The sequence below is a fragment of the Saccoglossus kowalevskii genome, chromosome 6 (assembly GCF_978046115.1).
Source record: "Saccoglossus kowalevskii chromosome 6, keSacKowa6.1, whole genome shotgun sequence".
NCBI lineage: Eukaryota > Metazoa > Hemichordata > Enteropneusta > Harrimaniidae > Saccoglossus > Saccoglossus kowalevskii.
In genome coordinates this window covers 22,156,110-22,179,284 of record NC_140646.1, presented here as the reverse complement: position 1 = coordinate 22,179,284, position 23,175 = coordinate 22,156,110, and the positions used below count along the sequence as shown (strand labels likewise).

General features: G+C 36.9%; 2 protein-coding genes across 3 annotated transcripts; one reads left to right on the top strand and one right to left on the bottom strand.

The window, feature by feature from the left end:
• Window positions 1-875: 875 nt before the first annotated feature.
• On the top strand, window positions 876-16,485 carry LOC100375062 (E3 ubiquitin-protein ligase NRDP1-like). 2 transcript variants are annotated; one of them, XM_078006793.2, is made up of 5 exons: window positions 876-1,096; window positions 5,508-5,662; window positions 6,046-6,700; window positions 7,719-7,919; window positions 14,607-16,485. In XM_078006793.2, the coding sequence occupies exons 3-4, from the start codon at window positions 6,070-6,072 to the stop codon at window positions 7,913-7,915; spliced, it is 828 nt and encodes a 275-aa protein (XP_077862919.1). In that variant the 5' UTR covers window positions 876-1,096; window positions 5,508-5,662; window positions 6,046-6,069; the 3' UTR covers window positions 7,916-7,919; window positions 14,607-16,485. The 2 variants fall into 2 exon arrangements, with proteins under 2 accessions (XP_077862919.1, XP_085356318.1); XM_085500192.1 differs by lacking the exon at window positions 7,719-7,919.
• A 717-nt stretch (window positions 16,486-17,202) lies between these two features.
• LOC100374911 (uncharacterized) lies at window positions 17,203-22,596 on the bottom strand. Its single transcript, XM_002731896.4, has 13 exons — window positions 22,476-22,596; window positions 22,245-22,337; window positions 22,062-22,098; window positions 21,740-21,811; window positions 21,555-21,607; window positions 21,306-21,384; window positions 20,527-20,644; window positions 20,009-20,187; window positions 19,229-19,450; window positions 18,787-18,990; window positions 18,229-18,426; window positions 17,767-17,943; window positions 17,203-17,353 (listed from the first exon to the last, which is right to left on the bottom strand). The coding sequence occupies exons 1-13, from the start codon at window positions 22,536-22,538 to the stop codon at window positions 17,346-17,348; spliced, it is 1,503 nt and encodes a 500-aa protein (XP_002731942.2). The 5' UTR covers window positions 22,539-22,596; the 3' UTR covers window positions 17,203-17,345.
• Window positions 22,597-23,175: the final 579 nt, after the last annotated feature.

Here is a 23,175-nt window from a genome sequence, read left to right as displayed (position 1 = left end):
ATGATACATAAATGGCATTTCCCCTCTCTGTGCGTGTTTACAATTATTTATGCCCAATGGTTTACCCGTCATCGCGACACAATTAGTAAAATATGCGACAATATTCACATATTGAATGGTTACAGCAGGCCTTCCTTCCCGGAAGAGCCACTTGAACACGTTCGAATTACAATATTCTAAGCATAACAATAGTTACAGATTTCAATAATCTAGCTGACTTCAATTTTTAACGTTTCCGCTAAAATGGGCCAGTCACTATTCAGACTGTCTTGCCCAGTGACGCAGATCAAGTAAACAGAATTGTTCCCTACTGGGTCCACAATGCGTAAACACGGGTAATGTCTCAATTTGTATACACCGGGCTCTGACCCCGTGACCTCTATCCCGTCATTAAGTTATTGTTCTTTTCACTCCCCGTTGGGAGAATTCGCCGAACCAATCGTTAAAATCGCTGTGACTTGTCACTCAGTTATGTCGCAATGACTGGAGTATTACTATTGTCATGCATTGTGTTGAAGCAATAACAATAGCCATTGTTGGTCTAATCGCACGTACTAAATATGAATGGTTGATCACCCTATTTAAATTACATATTACCATATACGGAGGCAGCACACAAAAAGTGACACCCTAAAGACCAATGAAAAATCGAGTTTTCCGAAAATACCCCTTATTGTTCACAGTACCCGCCCATTTCTTTTTTTATTTTCAGTCACCATAGCTGTATGGTCGTTCATGCAATTTTAGTATACGGAGATTTATTAACCGAAATAATAATACAAACGTTCGTCGCCTGGGTCTGATATAAAGTTATTGACATTGAATGGCATTTTGTTATTGTTTTTTTTTTATTGTTGATGTTGTGGGTGGGACATTTTTTATCATGAGCTTAGGGGGTTCACTTTGTATTAACATGTTTATATATAGCGACCATAACAAAGTCAGGCCAGTAGAATACGAGTGGCACCCAGAGCGAGAAGGAGAGACCCATTGATAGAGCGAAACACGGCTATTCCGTTTTGTCTTCGAACGAGACAGTAGACACAGAGCAAAAATTACAGAAGATAAAAACGCAACGGTGGAAAATCAGGAACAGGTAAGGGAATATTTCACTTATGACCGATTAGGGAAGTACACACCGTAAAGCTCTAATTACTGTTGCACGTTGAATTTATAGTATCGTCCCGGTGCTTTGCTTCAAATTGTTACGTTTAGCCGAGTAACGACACAACGTTCACTCGCACATACGTACAGGGATATCAGTTTGGATATCAACAGGTGGTTAGGTCCCCAGATTAAACCAACCATGTTGTTATTATGAGCATGCACGTGGTAAAACAATATTTACTTACTAAATTTGAACTTTGTACTAAAATAAATTGAACTATGCATGTAATTGCACGAGTTATCGCTCGTTATCGCCTTCGTAAACTAAGGAATTTTACTTGATAATCATTGAAAGTGAGAGTTACAGCTATTGTTTTTATCACGTATACTGACCTTTTTTGAAGTATGTGAGGTCACGGTTGAAGTCAATTGATTGTATCGGAGGTCGCCGCGTCGTTTTAAAGATCTACTTTTAAAACTAAAAGTCGATAACATTCCAAAATAGAGTGTTGCCTTGCGTAGTTAGAGGTCATTGGTATATTACCTTTGTTTTTTTATCGATTTCACGACAATACCCTGTCTCGTTAAACCGCTTTGGAGGACGACGTACGGGATTTACGGGATTTGAGTTGAAGGTTTACATATAGGCTGCATACATATATGACTCTTAAAATAAGTGACACAGTGCTCAATAGGCCGTTATATTAAAGATCACCACAATTTTGACAACGCCAAAATCAACAACATTCCTGTGCGGAAAGTTGTCTGACAGACCACATTCTCGATCGTCTCGCTTCGCCCTCTAGCATTCTACGAGCTAGTGTTGATATTCTCATCCAGTTGAAGCTCGCGGCTAAAAACCGGCTTCTTTCAAATATCGCCCCGATTGTTTACCATTGAAGGCATGCCTCACATTTATTAGCGCAAACAGGTACACTGCGATTCAGTGGAGCCAAGCACCTTGTTATTATATCGGACTATACATGGCACACGAATACGGTGTCTGTTTACAGACTGCTATCCGATATACCGGGTCAGCTGTTTAACACACGTATAGGGTAAACACTGAGTATTGTATCTCTCCATGTAGAAGTCAGAACGATTATCTTCCAAGCAGTTACGTAAGGTATTAGATCGATGGCAAGTCGGCTTGAGTGAATGAGTGCTTGCTTGGACGACGTGTATTGTAAGCTCGGACCCACCGACCCCGAACCGCTGGCCACTGCCAACCAGTGTAAAACAGACAATATCATATCATGAATGAAAAGCATCAATTGATTTCATGACCGCAAATTTAGTTCAATGAATACGCTCACGCGAACCAATCGGATTGGAAGATAAAAAAAACTGTGATATTATATATAAGCTCTGTAATAATGAATTGGATAGGATCATTATTATTTGACCTCGTTCAACCGTGGTACGCCACTATTCCCTGACGCAACGTAATTAAATTAGTCCGAATAAGTTGCGTGCCGGGAGGGGGTTAGAACGCATTGATCAGAAGAAAAAACGCGCACCGGTATCAAAACTATTCAACTAGGACACCGAACAACATAGGATTTGTTTCAATGAAAGAGTTTGTAGTTTCTGTTTGGTTAGCGTCGCTTCAATTTGTTTTAAAAGTTTTTTTCCGGATTTTAGCGTTTCAGTGTCTTCTAGTTACGGTGAGTGCCTCGATTGTCGACAATGGCGGAGAGTGAAAGAATAGGCAGTTTTGAAAGGTTAGCGTTAGGTCATTTACAACAATGATGAGAAGTACGCTACATTTCAGATAAAATTGAAAAAAAAAGACAATTCGATCAATTCATTGGGCGTACAGAATGCCCTGGGATGTGGATAGAGTCTGTCCAGCGGAATACAATGAATTTCCACTGTACAACTACTCGCGAGAGAAACGATGTATTGGAAGGCACGATTTCATTAAAACGGACGCTATGCAAGCATACCGTTGGGACACACAGGCTTAGCTCGAATAGGAATGGCCTGTTATTTTCCCACATCCGATTGATATGTCTATTTTGCTTACTTACAATTGCAATTGAAATCACAATAACGCTCATGTGTCGAGAAACATTTTTTCGCTACCAATCCTCATTATTGTCCTGTCTCCAGTCACTGACTTATTCTTTGTGTAAAGCATGCAACTACGCCAGGCAAAGCCCATTTGTTCGGCTAACCAACTGCAATAATTAAATTATATTTAATTAAAACGTCTGACATCGTCGATGACACACATTCAGAGACGTGAACGTTGCTGGATGGGATTTTTCCCTCAGATCCTATTAATCAATGGTCTGCCCCCTTCTATTATCGTGCCCTGTTATTGGATTTAGTACTTCAATCGTCGAATACGACTCGAGTTAAATACTCGTTGTATTCAGCCGCCCACCCTCTTTAATGCTGGGTACCGTACGGTGAGTGCCCTTTTATTAAAACGTTGAAAACTTTTGAATGTTTTTGTTGGTGGGCGAACGAAACAAACATTACACACCTTCCCCTGTGTTTTTTGACTTTAAAAAAACTGTGTTTACTCAACTTAGTAAATAGTTCCTGAAAACCTGTCCACCCTGTTGGTCACTTCCGGAGATTGTGGCACTATCCCAATTGTCAGGACAACGAGTGCCAATGTACTGAAAACATAATATCCCATACACTGATCGACGGACAATGGAACAAAGAAACATACCTTGAAATGAACGTATCTCGTATTGACCGTGCTTTCAGGAATTTGAAGTTGACTACGGTCTACGGTATTTAAAGTATTAGAGCCGAATTACCACCTTAGTACAATTAATGGTTCAATTCCCTCCAGACGGCATGACGGGCTGACCCTAGAATCACCCTGTAGTTATTTCATACTATTCTTCTTGCCTTGGATCAGATTAGGTTATTACCTAAACTACTAAGAGCACGAGGTGAATTATTCGCGGCAACATCTCGACTATTATGGAAAATCAGATTTTAAAGTGAAAACATATCAAACCTCCACGCTGACAGTCGCATCTTCCACACTGCCCGATTGTTTAAAGTACTGATGCGTTAATCTGATTTGTTCAACATTAAAATAATTTTAATTAAAGAATTGCGGAAATGAGGGGGAAACATAATTACACCAACTATAAAATGGTGTCGAGGTTAAAGTTCACACGCCACCGAACTCAGTCCACCGGTACAAATATGCAGGCGCCATGTAATTATTCAGTTCCGCGGCGTGTCCAATTATGTGACGATAATAACTACATGTGGTAGTGGTTGTCATTGGATTTCGTTGGTAGGCTAAAATAACGCGATTCTAATGGAATCGATATGATACGTGTCTAACAACGACCACAGTTGGTAGCCTACTATGACAATAAGTTAAGGACGTTCACCTTGCCTCGTCCTCCATTCACCACGTGTCCTACAGCGTAGGAAGTGCAAATCGAGCCCACTCACACAAATATTATGGAACACGTACTCATTCGTATTAGAAGAAGATTTGGGTGTAATCTTCTAATTGTTTTCAGTTGTGAAAAATAATTTTACTAAACATTTTTCCAAATAATAATAATAATAATGATAATTCTATGAGTTGACTGAATAAATGTGACCTACCAGCTAACGGGAATATGTGGCGGGAATTATGTCGTCACGTGGGGGATAAAAACAATAGACACGGCACACTGACGATTCCTGTGCACAGGTTGACAATCCATTAAATAACAACGGCACTATGGAGGTTTTGTTCCCACTAATGAAACATTCATTACTTAACCATAACATAGGAAATACAAATTTAATCGGAAATCAAAATTGATGCCCAGTTCTGTACAAAAACATTAAATATGTATCAGATAACGGAGAACGGCAGGTGGTTCTTTTAACCCGTTTCCGACATTTTTGGGTCACCTCAATTTCATCATAAAATATTTTATTTTCGCAAATATTTAATCGAGAATGCAAAACTGTTTAACGTGCTGTTATATATACATGTACAATGTCGGTATGAGTTTTCCATACTGCCATAGCAACCGTGCGTTTTCGCATTAAATGCCGGCACCGTCATGGTGGCGACTATTCACCGGCGTCCCGGTAATTGATGAGTTTGTTGCTGTCACTTGTTCCCATGGAAACAACAAGAGCAAGCTGTGACCTCCATCGACGCGCACTCCATTATAAATTAATTTTAATGATGGCGTAATATTTTCATCCAGAATTGCTCCTTTACTATTTATTTGGTGTAAATGCCGGTTAAATGGTTACATTTTTCTACCAGAGAATTACAACATTTAAGCTATGCGAGCTTGGGATGATTGCATTTAAATAAAACCTTAGTTCCAGTAGTAAAAATATCAGGTAACTGAAATTTGAATATTAATTTCCATATTTTTGAATTAATTGTTTATTCACATATGCAGGTCGGCGCTACAACCCAGCTGGTCGTTATTCTTTGTACGAAGAACAGTGCATCCTGTTAAAAGGCACAATCATCAACCAGTCAGACGTATCATTCTTGTTCAGCGATCGACCCCACTGGCGGTACTCATTATATTCACGCAATTTAACATTGCAGGTATGGATTGTACATTTGTTTTATTACGTTACTAATACCCATATTTCATGTATACATTGCCTTAGCGCCCAAGATGGATAAGCGTGGTTTTACTTTTTAAATATTTTAAGACACTATTGCGTGGTAGAAAACAGTCTATTAAATATGGACACTGACGCAAGCGTTAATATGTGTTAACAAAAGCACGATTGCAAATCTTGAAATAGTCTGAAGTTACAGTGGCAAAAAAATAATGTTTCACATGGGGAAAACTAAGCGAGTGTATTTGGGTTCAAAGTTCACGATGGGCAGTTACCGTCGAACGAGGTCAATCTAGACAGGAGTGTAATTTATTGCTTGATATAGTCGACGTAGTTTGATATATTTTTAACGTGTCGTTTCAGGTGATCAAGCTAACACGCTAAACAATGGGCTACGATATTGAGCGCTTCCTGGGACAAGTCAACGAGGGGCTGTTGTGCTGTATATGTCGAGATGTTTTGGAAGATCCCCTCCAAGCACCATGTGAACACGCGTTTTGCTCGACCTGCATCCATGGCTGGTTGGTCCACGAAAACATCTGCCCCGAAGATCGTCGTACATTGCTTATAACGCAACTCAGACCTCTCTTCCGCTATATGAAGAACGACCTAGACAAATTGGAGATCAAATGTGGTAATTCGGACAATGGATGCAGTATGATAACCACTTTAGAAAACATTGATCGACACGAACACGAATGCGGTTTCGGAAACGTGTCGTGCCCCAGTATCGGTTGTAGCGTCGTTTTAGAACGACGAAATCTCAACTCGCATCTCGGAACTTGCGAATTCCGCACTAAAGTCTGCCCCAGGGGTTGCGGACTCACTTTACTTACAAAGGAGGACGAAGAACACAACTGTATCGGCGAACTCCGGACAGAACTCGAACTTCTACGATCCGAAATGATATGCAAATTAGACGACCAGAACAAAGAGATGCAGCTCCGACTGGATTCTCAGCGAAGTCATATGGTGCAGAAGAGCAGCCACATGCAACAGCAAATCGACGAGTTAAGAGGTGAGATTCTTGTTGCCAAGTCCAGCATTTGAATGTCTTTTTTCTCTTTCATGTGTTACGAAACGGGTGCGTTTCGCTTCACGAATTTGTTGACAACTATGCCTGCACATGAAAATCACAAACCACCCATACCAAAAATGTCGTCTGCTACAGTTTCATAACCAAAAACACCCAATCTCAAGCAAACTTCAACCTTTCCACGAATATTGCACATAACACATGTAATATTAAGCATATATCATTTCTCCGACGAAAATGCTCATTTTCACTGGTTTGAAAATTTGAACAGTTTCACTGGAGCAGACGACACCGAGCCTTTCCTTTTGTATCATGTACACTACTTTCAACAAACAAGTCCTACTGTCTACGTAATAATAACACACACAGATAAAGCGACTCTGCAAATATCTCCTAATAAATTTCTCATTTCCGATATCTGTAAATCCCAGTTCTATGATAAATTTATTAAAACTGTCACTAATCACTCCTCGCACGCCGGGCATTCACTGAGGTTAGCACGCGCGGTGTATTGAATCACCGGGCGACTAGCACCCAGCACTTGGCACCCAACTCCTTCCTCAAGAATTTGTTAACCACAAGGTCCAATTTAACAATTTGTGTTGCTTTGCAACAGGGTCCAAGTTATGTACAATACTTTGAATGAAGAAAAAACAGGTCAAAGAAAGCGGAGGGGAGGATGAACATGACCCGAACATCAAGTCGATGATTGCTTGTTTGACACTTTTGAAGGAGCATTTATTTAGCTTTTATTTAACATTTTGAAATACAGTTTTAACGTGGCCTTTAAGTATATGACAGATTACGGTAATTATTTATACAGCATTAAATATATAACAAAAACTTAAAAATATAAAGTATTTATTTTTACGATATTTTTCTCAGGGTCGCTTTATTTTCTTAAGGTACTTTTCCTTCTGATATAGAATTTAAAACACACAAATACTAAATAGTTCTGCGTCAAACAAGTTCGTGAAGTTAGATCATAAACTCTTTGCAGGACAAATCTCGCGACTTCAACAAGATGTACGCTCCCTGACCAACGCGGAGAGAAAACGACGTCAGGAGATGGAGCGGATGGAGCTCGAGAAGCAAGAACTGATAGAACTACTGAAAGGTTTCCAACGCGAGGCTGACGCTAACAAGAAAGGTGCTTGCAGAAACTGTAAACGCAATGAAAAGATCACTGCGATTTAGAAAGGTGCGTTTTTGTAATAACAACAGATTAAAATAGGAATATTAAAAACTAAATTATTTTAACAATCAATATGCATACTTTAATTAACAATATTGTTATTTACTCAAATTAGTTAAGCTATTTATTCATTTAATTTAAGCTATAATTTATTCAGGTTTTATAATTTCCGTTTTAACATTTTAACAATAATTAACGTTTTCAAGGTTAAAGCCCGCATATTTGAATAAATCTCCCGTTAAACATTTATAATGGAACAACAATTTTCCGGTTAATATGAAAAAAAGCCAAGTTGTAATAAATTATTCTTTAACTTTTCCGAAAAGGTGCTAATACTTTTAACGTTAACGTTAATGTGCAAATATTTATTGACATTTATTTTTTACTATACTAGTACATTATTAATATAACACAATAACATTTACAAAATTAACATGTTGAGAAATTACTGGTCATGATATATAGCTTTATTGTTATAATGAGTAAATGTGACCTCTAAGAGTGTAGTAAAGTAATACTATAAAAAGATCCCATTGAATTTTTAACAGTCTTTAGTCATGTTTGACGTTGTGTACTTTGCCCTCAGGCTGATGACGATTTTCTGTAGTCTTCTCACCAAATAATTATACTGTGTTTTGAATGCAGCTAAATTTTTATGAAAGTAGACAGCTGGCTCAAAAAACCGCGTACTACTGTGATTTACACTTTTAAACTGTTTTTATAAAAATATTAGCACGATTTGATACCAAATGTGCATTCCAACTTAAATGAAATTCTATTTACATTTTTTTTTGAAACTTACACAAGTCAGGGATGTGTTAATAGCTATAAAATGTTTAATGCAATTAAAGATATATTTATTTATTGTCTTTTCTTTAATGTAATGTTAATTAATCTTCCTTCTTAATAAATATTGTGTGTAATCATGGCAAATTCAGTCTATGAAACAAATGTGTCAACCACCTTTTTAACTAGTAGTGTGATGCACCCTAGTCGTCCCCCTTACTACTTAACATGTGCAGGCATAACTATGCTATATCACATTTTCTTTTACTAGTTGTATGATAATCCAGTTCCAATCTCCTCCTTCTTCTCACCCTGCTGCCATATATTTTAAAGATAGGTTGATTTATTGTTCTGTCTCCATATATAAAGTTCCTCTGTTATTCCGCATGCTATGGTTATTTGACTGGTGGTCCGAAACCAATATTGATTTTCATACTCTCAGATAGAAATCTCACTAGTTTCTGCAGTATCACGATCGTCTACACCACGTTCAATGTTTTCAACCTTTATTAAAGTACCCCACATATCTGATATAGCATTCCAAATAGAACGTTTCATTCTTTATACTTTTAACAATGTTTTCATTTGCGATGATGGTATGGGTGAATGACTTTGGAAAGTTTGACAAAGCATGGTCACAATAGCGTCTAGTATTGTCTGTGTCGTGAACAATATGGCCCACTCTGTGACTATAAATAACAATTTAATCTAAAAGTGAATCAACAAAGTGTCTGCTTCTGTAACTGTCGAAAGAGGAAATGGAGAAAGAGGACGTAGTCGTATGCATAAACCAGGAGAAATGGCTCCATTACATCTGCACAAGTGATGAGGAATGGCTCCATCGTCTCCACACGAGTGAGGAGAATAACTCCATCGCTTCTGAACACTAAATTACGTAGATTCAATGCTCTTCATTATAAGTAATTTGGTCTCAACAATTCTGTAGTTATTGAATATGATACTTTTCTAACACAAAAGTACTTCGTTAACTTCTAATCAACCGATTAATGTGGAAATTACATACGTAAAACATTTCTAACATTTCTAGATTTTTGAAGTGAACAATCGTTCGTTCTTTAATGGTCTCGCGTATTGATAATCTGAAATTAGACATTGATTATCCGCACATAAATAATTTTGATTTGACTTTCCATCAACGAGTTTGAACAGTTAAGAATAACACCATTGTGCATATATTAATGATAGAATAGGGTATCTTACAAATGCAGTTTGTCTACATATAGGTACAAATAAATATGTGAATGAACTAAATATTAATTCATACTAACACACATTCTGAATTCTCTCCAAGACTCTCTGGCATGCTCTAAGCACAGCATTGCATTGTTTGAATTTTTTGAAACGATATCAATCTACACCAAAGTAGTTTACACATTGCCAAAAGCCTTTTTATCGGTTCATTGGACGATATAAAAGTTTGCATGTGAATTGCACATTGACAATGCATAATTTACATAACAATACTTGTATGTGACATACACCTGAACTTGGCGTAGCTTCGTAAGTGTGATTGGATGAGTGATTTGAAAAAGCAGTCGGTGCCTAATATAAAGTGGTGTCCAATAACAAAAGCATATGCATATATATTCACTTATTTGTTTATAAAACTGATGACATGATGTACATACAACTTTTGTGTGTATGGTTCAAAGTAGAGACAAATGTTTTTCTGCAATCACAGTATTTCACTCTCGCATTGTAACTTGCTTATTATCGATAATTTAATTTATTTAATTTCCCATGGGAAAAAATATGTCCTACAAGATGCACATTGTACAATTTATTCATGTATGGCTCCCCAGCTTTCAATCAACTTGCAAAACCCTACTATATTCAATACAAGTTGGTAATTGGGTGCAGGGAGTGTCAATTTTATTTCAGACAATACTTGAAACATATCGCATAATGCTAAAAAACGGGGCTGAACTGAATCAACATCAAACAAGGGCAGTGTTGCTATGCAATTCTAACATCATTGCGATTGTATTCATCTTGCTTTGCCATTCCCACGATAAAGTTATTATTATGGGGGGGAAAGTACTCTAGCATTACCTTTGTACTTAGAAACGAATTCTGGTTTATTTTTACACTGGTGGTGCTCACAATGACTGTTTAGGAACAATGTCAAAGGCACGCGGGTCAAGGACTTGAAATAAATAAGTTTATCTATAGATAGCGCATGAATTGTGGTCAGGTAGAGAAGCTATGATCCTTTCCGTTTATTATCACGGTCAATTATTATAATGTAGTGATAGCAAAATAGTAATTTGTCATATTAGGAATGTCATATTTTGTATACGGCAATTCAATTAGTCAATCAAACAGTATAATTCTCAAAGAAATGCAGCAGCATTAAGTTCATTGTCTATAAAACATTTTAATTTTTCTGAGATGAATGAGTACATCTTAGTACAGAAAAATCATACAGTGTTCATTAGCATACATTTGACTTGATTGAGATGATTCAAAAATCACAGTTTCATTGGTTGAATGACCAATATAATGAAGGTGAGTTCTACCGGAATATGACAAAGAGAATGTACTCTCTGACTGACCACCTGAATGGTGATAACCGTGAATTGTTGAAACATGCTATTAATTATTTAGCTAGGTAGTTAAGATTAATAAAATAGAATGATATTAATATGAATCTCCTACTTAAACTATTGACTGACAGAATTGGATTCCTCCTTATTTAAATGGATCACAGAACAACGTGCTAATGCATAACTTAAATTTTAAAAATAGTCAGTGATTATGGTTTAATCATTTGTTGATTGATTACACGTGTAGTTTTTATTCACTGAACAGCCCATGCTTACTCCCTCCGCCTTCCATCACCTGTTACCTCATATACTTTAAGCACAACTGTTGATGGAACTATAAGTTACGAATATTTTTCAAACTTGCCGACAAGTTAAGCTTGATCATGTACATTGAGTTAGCTATTCAGTTTGTGTTTCCCATGAGGACACCCTGTCTCTGTATGGGTACTCATATTCCGTTCTCGTATTTCTACTTGATTACCTCTATTAACTGTTACTGTGTCTGCTTGACTGCACCATCGTGTATGTCTATACCTGAGGTGATAGAAGGAAAAGTCAAACACACTATTCAATGTGTCCAGTACCTCGCTTCATCTACACACATGCCAAACCAAACAAGAACTTCAATGGTAGCAATTCCTCTCAAGGTTCTTGCCTTATCTACATATAACCATTGTGTCTTCTGGCGAACCCATTCCTTTTAATATTCAAACATCACAGGTACAACTACACTACACCAGTTTACGTGGCAATACTAGCTCTACTGTACCTTTGATAAGCATGTGTGTTTTAAAAATTAAGATCAACATTCAGATAACCATTTGACGATTACTCGCCCCTTTTTCCGAAAAGTTTTTTTTATTTTTATTTACAATGCTACATTCCGAATCAGTGCAAGAAGACTACCCAGACTAATCAGTGATCTACGCAAAAACCTTCAAGCATCCCGGTTAAGGAAATTAAAACACCCGAACTTTCAGACTAATGACGTCCTATTATCCCCACAATTTTCTTCTTCTGCTAAATCTATATCAATAACATAAACACAATGCTATAATGTAGCAGCTACTCATACCTAATTGTCTGCGCGAACATAGCAGAACAAAATGTCAGACTAACTATTTAAGATATAAGTTTATGACTCGATCAATGAAACCATTATCTAATCCAGATACTAGGACCAATGTCGCCAAATAAAATGATTGAGTACGGCCTAAGAATTGACACATAATTATTAGCATTGTGATTGCAGCAATAATTTGTTTTCATGAGACTAATGGACTGATCGCGTAGCAAACAAATAATAAAAACGTCGCTATGAACTCCCAGCAACAAGTCTATGATATAAACATTATAACATCCCTCATTTTCATATACTGATAACATTTGACACAGGGAAGTCATTAATTTTGAAGAGGGTATGTACAGGATGCGTGCACGTATATCTTAGAACACCCTTGACATACCACAGTCCAGTGAATGATACTATGCAAAATGAGATTTAATTTATTAAATCTATTTAATTAAAAATAAAATGCACTCGGGAACTTTTGCTGGTAATATTTGTCAATATACTATAATTGTTCATATTTAGTAGATAGGAATATAGTAACTAAAGTATGATGAGTCAATTAGGGATTGACCAATAGAAAATCTGGGACAGGATTAGAACAAAAGCAAATGAGTTAGATAAAATATATTCTGCACGTCTATATCTTAGGGGAAACACATTTCACTAAGTGGGAAAACTGTCAGCCAATTCATCATGAAATAACGCAAAACTAAATGAAGGAAACACATTTTTGCAGAGTTTCTCTGCCATCGCATCTCCAAGGGTTTTAATGCTCCATATCTTAGTGGGGCGAACTTAACGTGGTGTTGCCAGCCCTTTTCCCCTGTTTATTCAAAAGAATGTCTCTTACGTAAGTCAGTGAATAGCAGAACCAAACTTTAAAAGGTGCACACCACTATAATTTATCTTCGAAAAATACACGTCTGTGTTATATTTATGCCCTTATACCATTGTACACATCGACACGTTGCCTGGAGCACTCCACTCACTGCATTGTGATAAGCACTCTGTATTAATCACGGTAAATACTTGAAAACTCAATATTTGCACAGTGACAGGTCAAGTCAAAGTACAACACTGAATCCACATGCACTACAGAAAACCATATGGTTATATTTTAAAATTGTATATACTTTACTAATATCATAATTGACAAAGATGAATGTTCTATGTGTAATTGCGTTGGTTGAGGGCAACTGATTCAGAAACACGAATACGCAATGTCTATAGTATATTATATATATATATCCTATATTAAAGTATTCTCTCACCCAACCGAAATAGCGCTGTACTGAAAGCAAATCACCATGGTGTACGCAAGATATCCAAATAACATTTGACATTCTAGTGAGAGCCTTGACCCGAATTAACATACGTTACATAGTTACGTTCCAACTGTCTGCACCAATGTGTTCCCATTACCAGACAATTAGGCAATCACTACAGGGGAACAGACTGTCGCAAACATAACTAAGTGAGTGACACCAGTTATTAAACTTAGATGAAACAGGTGGAACTGGGCCAGGGTCAGGGAATAAAGGCACTGTTATAACAATAGCAGGACAAGGGATTAGTCAATATCTCGATCCACTCCCAATAAGGACTGATACATAGTTGTTAACCCCTCTTGGAAGTCTCCTTAGTGAGGACATGTTGATCCTAACAACAACACAAGAACCCAGTAGATTAGTTGTCAATTTTAATGTTATGTCTGGTTAGAGTTATCAGCATTCTTCGCAATGTGGCCTTGGTGATTGTCTGCCAAGATACGTGTCTATAAAGTAGACTTAGTGCTGTTTGAATTGCTCCGTTATAAATAAAATAATTATGAGATATCAAAGGAGAAATGTAAGGATTACTGACTGCAAACAGCTTAGTGGGGGAAAGAAAGATTACTTTATGGTGTAATAGATTAATCAAATTTACAACCACATACCGCAATTCAATAAACTCATGACTCAAACTCGCACCAAACAACTCCAATTTCTACCGGATTTGGCGTTACATCAAACCAGAATATTCCTACCATGCTGTGATGTGATAAATAGATAAATTCAAGAGAACTATCAACTAGAAGAAAATAAAATAAAGCAATGATGTACTTGATAAAAAATATTACCGAAATCGATTGATATACCATAATTATAGAAATACAGAATGCACCGCTCTAATACTCGATGCTTGAGTAGAAACACTGAACATACAATTGCACCAGCACCGTACAAATATGTCTCCATAATAGTTATTTTCTGTATATTCTTTTTGCAGTTGAGATGTATGGTAAGTCTGCAAGAAGAGTCGGCGTATGCTAATCTACGGCTCATTCGTGCCGAGTGATGTGAACTTCAGAGAAGAAAAGTTTGAAAACTCTTCCAGTTGTGTTATCTGTTCGTGATGCATTTTTTATAATTAATCAAAAAACTTAAGATGTGGCGAGTATTTGTTTTGTTGAAAAGTCAATGTCTCCCGATTTTTGTAATAATTGTTATTTTGTATATTGTAAGCATTCCGAGTAGTTGATTAGGACGATGGCAAGGCATATTAATTGACACACAGCTTATCGTTAAAAAGTTGTTTATTTGCCTTTATTTTCATATTTTCATATTTTCAGAGATTAACTCCTTCATATGGTCAAAATAAGATTTTAAGATGTCGCTTTCTGTATACGTTGCCATTATTATTCGGAACATTATGAAATAGGCGTTATTTTGAAATTGTCTTGGACTTACTCGAAGCATCACAAACTTTACAGTTATCCCTCCCGCCCTTACTGATATAAATAGTAGAGCAAGGTCTTCGCCTAACAATCAGACAATTCATTTCGGTGTAATGATTTGTAATAATGCCGTCTGACTTATCTCTTACATTGGTATGCACGGCAACAATTTCATGATAGTAACATTTTCACAGAGTACACTATATAGTCTGCAATTTCCAAGGCCATGTGACATTTGATCAATAAGTCTAACCACACCTGTAACACTGGTAATAAAAACCAACTCGACAACAAATTGGCCAGAGTTTTGTTGTTGTTAGAAACACAGGCAGCTCACTAAGGAGATCCCCATACCAGTTCAACAACTATTTTCCCATTGTTAGCAACAAGTGGGGTAGCTTATTAGCTTATTTGCGTCACTATTGTTTTCGGTAGTTTTATTACCACCGTTAAATAGTACTCGACCTAAGGAACCCGCCTTACCTTCCTGGCCTGCATATTTGAAGTCTTCCTCGACAGCGCCACCTACGGTTAAATGCCGGCATTATATGATGAACATGTTTACGAAATTTGTGAAATTGTATTAATACACCGAAGTTACACCTTCTAGAATGTTTAAGCCATATTTAATATTTATACAATTATTTATTAACGAAACTAATATGGTGCTGGATTTAATACGCATTATTCAATGTCAAATGATGCGATTACATACTTCCAAAGATAAAAGACGTTATCTGATGTACGGCACTGACACTTGACAATTAATTAATCAATTAATTATTTAAATTATTTATACTCTTTGTCAGTATTATTGATTACATAATAATGATTTTGAATTGTAATTATTTGTGATAGTTATCATTATTTAAAAGTTGAGTTATTTTTTTCCGGATGTGTTGTAAGATATGTGTTTACACAGCGGGCATTTTATTTGTTATGTTCATATGTACTTGTTTCCTGTACATTCCATGTTACAACACAGCCATTGCGTTTGCATCACATTCATTATGGTGCAACATAGTCAGTATGTTGCAGCACATCAAATATGGTATAGCACATATGTTATGGTGTAAACTATATTTAAGTCTACACTTAGAATATTCGAAAAACGTTTTTGTGATACATATTTAAATTATTGAACGTTGTGTGATAAGTCACGTGGTACTCAGTGTCGTGACGTTTATGATGCGCAGGCGCACTGAAATATGTTGAATAACTTTTCACATATCGACTGTACAAGCCACGCCTGTATAATCGGCAGTAAATGTTTAGTAGTTTATAGAGTCCGTATACATTTGTATAACTTTCCCGCCGATGAGGGCACTTTTGACGACCATTTAGCTTCAAGTTGACGAGAATCGAAAATTTAAAAGTGAGTGTTATTATGTTGTAATATGAAATAAATTCAGTTGTAACTGATACTGTAAATTTCATTCTATTCAATATTTCAGGATGAGTGCGTGAAATATACATGTATGTGACGGCTACTACTTGAAAATATTAAAGCGCGGTGGTCGTCGCGCAGCGCGTGTTCGAATTTCATGTAAATAAACAATGTCTTTTACACGCGTTGTATACGTCGCTATGAGTCCCATATCGAACAGGACGCGGCACGACGACTGCCGCCCTTTAAATGGAACAAAATACCAGCATTGCCATAGTTATTCCAGACCAATGTACGTTCGACTGTACGTTCAAAGGCGAATTTAGTAACAATCCGGTCCTCTCGTAAAATATTCGGCTTCTGTGACGCAATTAGGCGTAAGGTGTTTAATATGGTTTGGTGTGTAGTTTTCGCTCAACTTAATGAAATATTAATTTTGAAATGATGAACATCTACACCATTTTACGTCATGGAATCGTTTCGTCTTCAGTTAATTAATAAAAAGGTAAGTAATGAAAGGGAGAAAGGGGAAATAGAGGCTCGTTACTAATAACATGGAAGGTATTAACGTTAGTACCTTGCATGCTAATAATAATGCAATAGTATTTAGGTCCAGTTTAATCTAAAATAAAAGATTACGACTAGTTCAGTGACAGGAGTTATTCATTGGACATTATTCACCCACAGTCTCTACGCGTCTTATGTAGCATAGTCAGGTTTCGAATTTAGGATAAAAAAGTATGTACTTAAATAATCAATGATGCTGTTATGACACGATCGTGTACATGATTTATTATTGCATAATGTCATATTTAAACATAAATTACTTATTACCAAATCAGTTTAACTTTCAAACGATGAATCTCGTCTTCGTACAATCGCCAAATGTATTGCTTCAGTATTGTCATTTTGCTGCAAAAAAAAAATAAATAAAAATAATGGGTCATTGGTTGTTTTAACTTGAACCTCCCGTCGCATTCAACTTATGTAAAGAGTGTGCCAACTACGTTGACTTTCAGTTATTCGGACCGCGTCTCAAAAAAGAAAACAAGAAAGTGTGTAAAAAAGTTCTTATATGAAAAGAATTTTTCACTCTCGGTTTCAATTCGTCAACCATAATCTAATTCCAAGAAATTATTTTACTCGCCGTTTAAAACAAAGATCCTTTATCTGAATTGGCTACCCAAATTTTGCTGAATTGAAATATTTTGCTCACCGAATTTCGCTCCCCATTTATCGAACCTTCTCGCATCAGATATACTGAAGTACTGGTACTCAAATATTTTGAAATTATATTTATTATTTTAAAATATATTTTAACTTACCCGTGTAGTCCACGCATCCGTGGCATTGACAGTGTGCGTACGTATTACCACACCAATCGGCCGTTGAACAACATGGATATATTCCATTTGGATCACATTGGGAAGGTGCGCCAGAGGACAGAGGGTAGTTGGACCCACAACGAAGGTCATCTCTCCATTGCTTCACATCACCATTTCCTGCAATGTAATATGATATAATATAATTTCCACATGAATTCAGTGCAGAATGAGTTCACCAATATTATATGAAAGCAAATAAACTTGATGACACTAACCACACGAAATGGTAAATATTATGTCAAATCATATCGGCTGTTATATCAAAGTAAACATAGTACTGCGTGCGTGACTAGAACCTCTTCCCCCGGTCGCTGGGATCCTATTAATTATTTTCAGCCATCGATCAAACATATTATAGAAAGACAACTTTGTAATAAGATTGACAACCGTCTAAACACCCACCACTATAATCAACGCATCCGGAGCATTCACAGTGCGCATACGTATTACCACACCAATCTGCTGTTGAACAGCACGGGTATATGCCAGTGGGATCGCATTCTGAGGGGCTACCATCGGATAGGGGATAGTTAGACCCACAGCGGAGGTCATCTCTCCATTTCTTGTCGCCTTCATTTCCATCTTCTCCTCCGTTATCTTCTAAACAAATAATACACAAAAGTGTTGAACATCACCATTCTGAACTTTTTCATTTAGAGCCTGAGTGTAAAGTGCGCTTTTCTAATCATCTAACATAGCTCCCACCCGAATATAGATATTCTGACCACACCCTTGCCATGTATTCTCATGTAGGATATGCCTGGCCCAGCTCGAGTTGATATTACCCACACCTTGAATGACACGTACTCCGTCGTGTATGACGTCATCCAGTAAAAATGGTTGTCGTGTAACGTTGTTGTTGGATAAGTTACAGCACGTGCGTAAACATACCACTTTATTTTATGAATGTTATTATTAATATAATGTTTGAGGTATGACAAACACCGAAATTATACCCACCACGATAATCTACACATCCGGGGCATTCACAGTGCGCGTGCGTATTACCACACCAATCGCCCGTTGAACAGCATGGATATATTCCATTGGGGTCACATTGTGATGGCGCACCAGAGGACAGAGGATAGTTGGACCCACAACGCAGATCATCCCTCCATGTATTGCCTCCTTCATTGCCGTCGCCTTCATCGCCGTCATCGCCATCTAAAATAAACAACATACAAAATTATATTTCAAGCAGGAAACCTCGACAATCTTATTATTACGTTTCTTGATAAACCACGGACATCATGCTGATTGTTCATTCATTATACTTTTCTTCGAGTGTTTAAACCAGCTGTGCCTTTGATTGTCGATAGAGGGATCTCCATGCGTGTTCAAGTTTCATATGTTGACACAGTTCACACTACGAGTGTCGAGGTAATACTAATATTCAACCTACCACAATTGTATAAGCGATTGAGCTTGAAAATATCTGTTGAAGTGAACTGTGGGCTCGATCCGAGATCTTCTGGTTTCACACCAGCCCGTGTTGGTAAAATGGTCGATTCCCCGTTGATTGTGAACGCGGTGTGGTGGTAGTGCATGATAGAATGGTAATCATAACTGGAGCCAAGGTCATCGATGTAATCCGTTCCATATTTTTCAAAGTTATATTCCATTCCTACAGAAAACGAGACAATATCTTTAGTTGAAATTGCTACACTAACAGCATGACATATTAAAGGACAGTAGTCGTCGCGCCACGCATGCGCGAGATATATGGGTCTCATATAAACAAAGATGGCGACTTTGACTGTTGCAAAGAGCAACGAGCATAAACTGAGAAGTTACCAAGCTTTAATTGGGTATTTTTAGGTGATTGGAAAGTGTGGAAGGAGTCGCCGGCGGTAATTAGTGCCAGTCGCGCCCAGGTAAAACCTCATACTTGTGATTTCATTAGAAGAGCGCATAGGATTGTGGGAAAATCAACACAAATATCGCACATGCACAGCGCGACGACCACCACCTTTTAAACATGGTATTTTCATTTTGTCACGGACAAAGATCAAACTGACGTCTGAACATGTTTTTTTACGCGTACATACTATTTATAATGCGGTGTATTTTTTGAATATATACCCCACTAATTTGGAAGCCTCCTGCCCCAAAAAGAATCAAACTCATGCCCCATTTTTTTTGCAACTACGTCTCGTGTTTGAGACGGATAAAACGTCCTTACCTCTTTGAATGTTCTGTGATATCAGGTATACATAGCTGTCTCTATCGGTTCGGCTTTGTTCGTGAGCAAACCCAACGGCGTGCATGAATTCGTGCATGGGTGTAACTTTATTGAATGTGCATCCGTATCCAAGCGACAGTGCCTGACGTCCACCATCTCTGCCGATACTAGACCAACAACTGAAAAGGACACAACAAGTAAAGTATTAAGCAACTTCAAGGTGAATTCAATTCAATAAATTATACCTATTTAAAAAAAAAAGTATACATTTTACGTATTTTGTTTCAATTTCTGGAGGATTCAGCCTATTGAGCATGCGCACTGGAGTTTTCATTATTCCGTCAAACGAATACTGTTATGATTACAATCAAAGCATTATCTTTATTGTACGATACATCACATCTTTATGTTTTTATCTAGATGGAATATTAAGTAAAATTGTCGGCGCCGTATTATTATAAAATCGGGGGTTACACTCATCATAACTACCGAATACGAATTTTTCTACGACTACATACCCGTTGCCAGGATATATTGCCAAATAATCTTGCTGGCTCGAACGCTGTACGAATCGTATACACGTGTGTTTGTGATACTCCGCTATAGCCGCGTTGATGGATGCCACGGAACTAGAGTCTGTGAAAAGAGTGGCAAATTCCGCTAATAGTTTATAATGCAATATTATTATTAAGCAGCCCATTCGTCTTACTAGTGTGTAAAAAAAATAACTATATATATTCTAAAGTAATTTTGATCGATTATGTATATCGATAAGAACAAAGGTTTATAATTTGTCGTGAAAAAATCGACAGATGTTTGGCGAATCAGTAATTCTTGGCTGCGCGATCACACCACCAACGACAAACTCAGTTGAACAGTCGCACTTTTCAATATTTTACGATAAATTATTGGCTTTAACAAGATTTAACATGCTCAAAACTGCCAAAAAGTTATATTGCTTCTTTAAAACAAGAAGCACGAATGAGAGGACGTGAAAAATATGTACAAAATAAATATTGAGGTATTGTTTGGGTAAATAATGAGATACAATTATAATACACGTAATTATTTCCGAATAATAACCTTAATTACATGCGACGAAGTAATTAACAGGCTGTAGTTATTTCATTTGAGCAAATGAGAACCGGTGCTTTATTGTGTTCATCATTAAACGGAAATCGAAGAAGTAACAAGTTTCGAAGGGTCTAAGTTATCGAAAAAAACGTCCATTTGCTTCTATCTTGCATGTCATTATGCTAGTTTCCAAACCTCAAGCTATGAAACAATTATCACTTACCAAAAGACGAGTCGATTTCATAAGGCACGATACCGTTTTGCCATAATCGGGTCTTGTAAATTATGGCATTTCGTTGTCTCTACAGCGGTAAAAGAAAAGACAGCTCGTGAATCACTGAACTTGACAACTGAGATACACGGGAAAACAAATCATTGAAATTAGATATATGCTATCAAAAATCTAACAAATTCATTTACAACAATCATTGCAAAATAATATTTTATCGTTAACATGCAGAACGAAACTCACAGCAGGTCCAAGATATATATCGCCCTCAAACAACAGCTCTTCTGTTTCTTCGTCTGAAAATGTATTAATACGCGCAGAGAAATTAGAACGTTTCTAAAAACACAAAAATGGCGACAAACATTTTTGTTTGTTTTTCATCTCAATAGACATAATAATATATATTGGTAATATTATATTTCACTTACTTCCCAATATCTCCTTGTTTTCATATATGATGTGTCCCATTGCTGGCTGAGGGTCGGCTGCTCCATTTGAGTCTAAGTTGGCCAGAAAATATTGAGGAAAATGAGATGGACGAATATGACTGAAACAATAGCTGGTTAAAGTCCTACATCGCCTACTTGCAATCAAGGTAAGTTGCAAAATAATTATTCAGCCACACGATGATATTTGAATATAAACTTAAAAAATATAGTAACACAATTTTTCAACAACAATTGAAAACACAGTGATAATTATGTGAATGGTTGATACGTGGTGAGAACACAAAGTATTTTGAATACTCACCAAATTGTCGACCGCTTGGCGGTGGGTGAAGTTCTTTCTGGAAAATATAACAATTAAAACTTCAAAAATGTTTTCATTTTGAACATGGTTGAAACCAAAACCAATTTATGACACCCGCACACTGTTTTAGTAGCCCCGTTATAAGCGATGACTTGAATACACAAATATAACAAGGTAACCTACCAGCACATCGGGCAAACTGTTCCACATATCATTCCGCCTTCGTTCTTCCAAGTCGGCATCATCGCCGTCAACTTCTACGAAATGTACTTCCAGCTGCAAAGAATGATAATAAAAAGTACTTTGAATGTTTACAGTTTTAAATCAGAATCTCGAATTGCTATGCGAAATAACTGCTATGCACGTTTTTTTTGTGTGGATCTGTAAACATTCTGCAGAAAAATATGGACTCACAGCATGCACGTGACACCAAACGAGAACTCCCAGCACGCTGACGAGATAGCACAGATAAGTCATTGTTTGAGTCTAGATGAGTGTTTACCGATGACAACTGAGCACGCCTGAGTACCTTGGCTGAGAATGTGGTGACATTTATACACCGATAAAAACAGTAGGTAATTATTGGTAACTTAAAGCAATCAATACTGTGATTTTAATTAGTAATTAATAAACTTTGAAGAAACGGAAATTAGTGCTGTTGTTTTTAAAAAAAAAAAATTTTCTTCTGCCTATTTCCGATAGTGATTATACACAATGCTAGTAATTACATCCCCATTCATCGGATATTTTAATTTCACTTCCCTTTTATGAATTAGTAAAAAACTCACACGGAAGGAGGTTGTTATTTTTTCGAATGAAATTTGGCCGTGTATCATGAATCATGTGTTATTCCATTCCGATCAGTTAAACTTAAATCGCGTTATAATTTGTAATGTTTTACATTCAGCGAAGCGACATTTGACGAACAACAATATCACAATACAGATATGTACATTTGTCATGGCATTTTTGTAAATACTGTTTTAACAAAATGCATTGAAACATTGTCTTGTTTTTCACATATTGAGCTGCGCACTTGAATGAGACACCAATGTGGTTGAATTGTTTGTAAGACTTTCAGCTTCAAGAATCTGCGGTGTTTTGTATTTGAATT

Coding starts and splice junctions, on each gene's coding strand:
- LOC100375062 (XM_078006793.2), top strand. CDS start 6,070: ATGGGCTACGATATTGAGCGCTTCCTGGGACAAGTCAACGAGGGGCTG. Junction 6,701..7,718: donor GCAAATCGACGAGTTAAGAG/GTGAGATTCTTG, acceptor AACTCTTTGCAG/GACAAATCTCGCGACTTCAA.
- LOC100374911 (XM_002731896.4), bottom strand. CDS start 22,538: ATGACTTATCTGTGCTATCTCGTCAGCGTGCTGGGAGTTCTCGTTTGG. Junction 19,451..20,008: donor ATCACAGAACATTCAAAGAG/GTAAGGACGTTT, acceptor CGTTTTCTGTAG/GAATGGAATATAACTTTGAA. Junction 18,991..19,228: donor CAATCGCTTATACAATTGTG/GTAGGTTGAATA, acceptor TGTTTATTTTAG/ATGGCGATGACGGCGATGAA.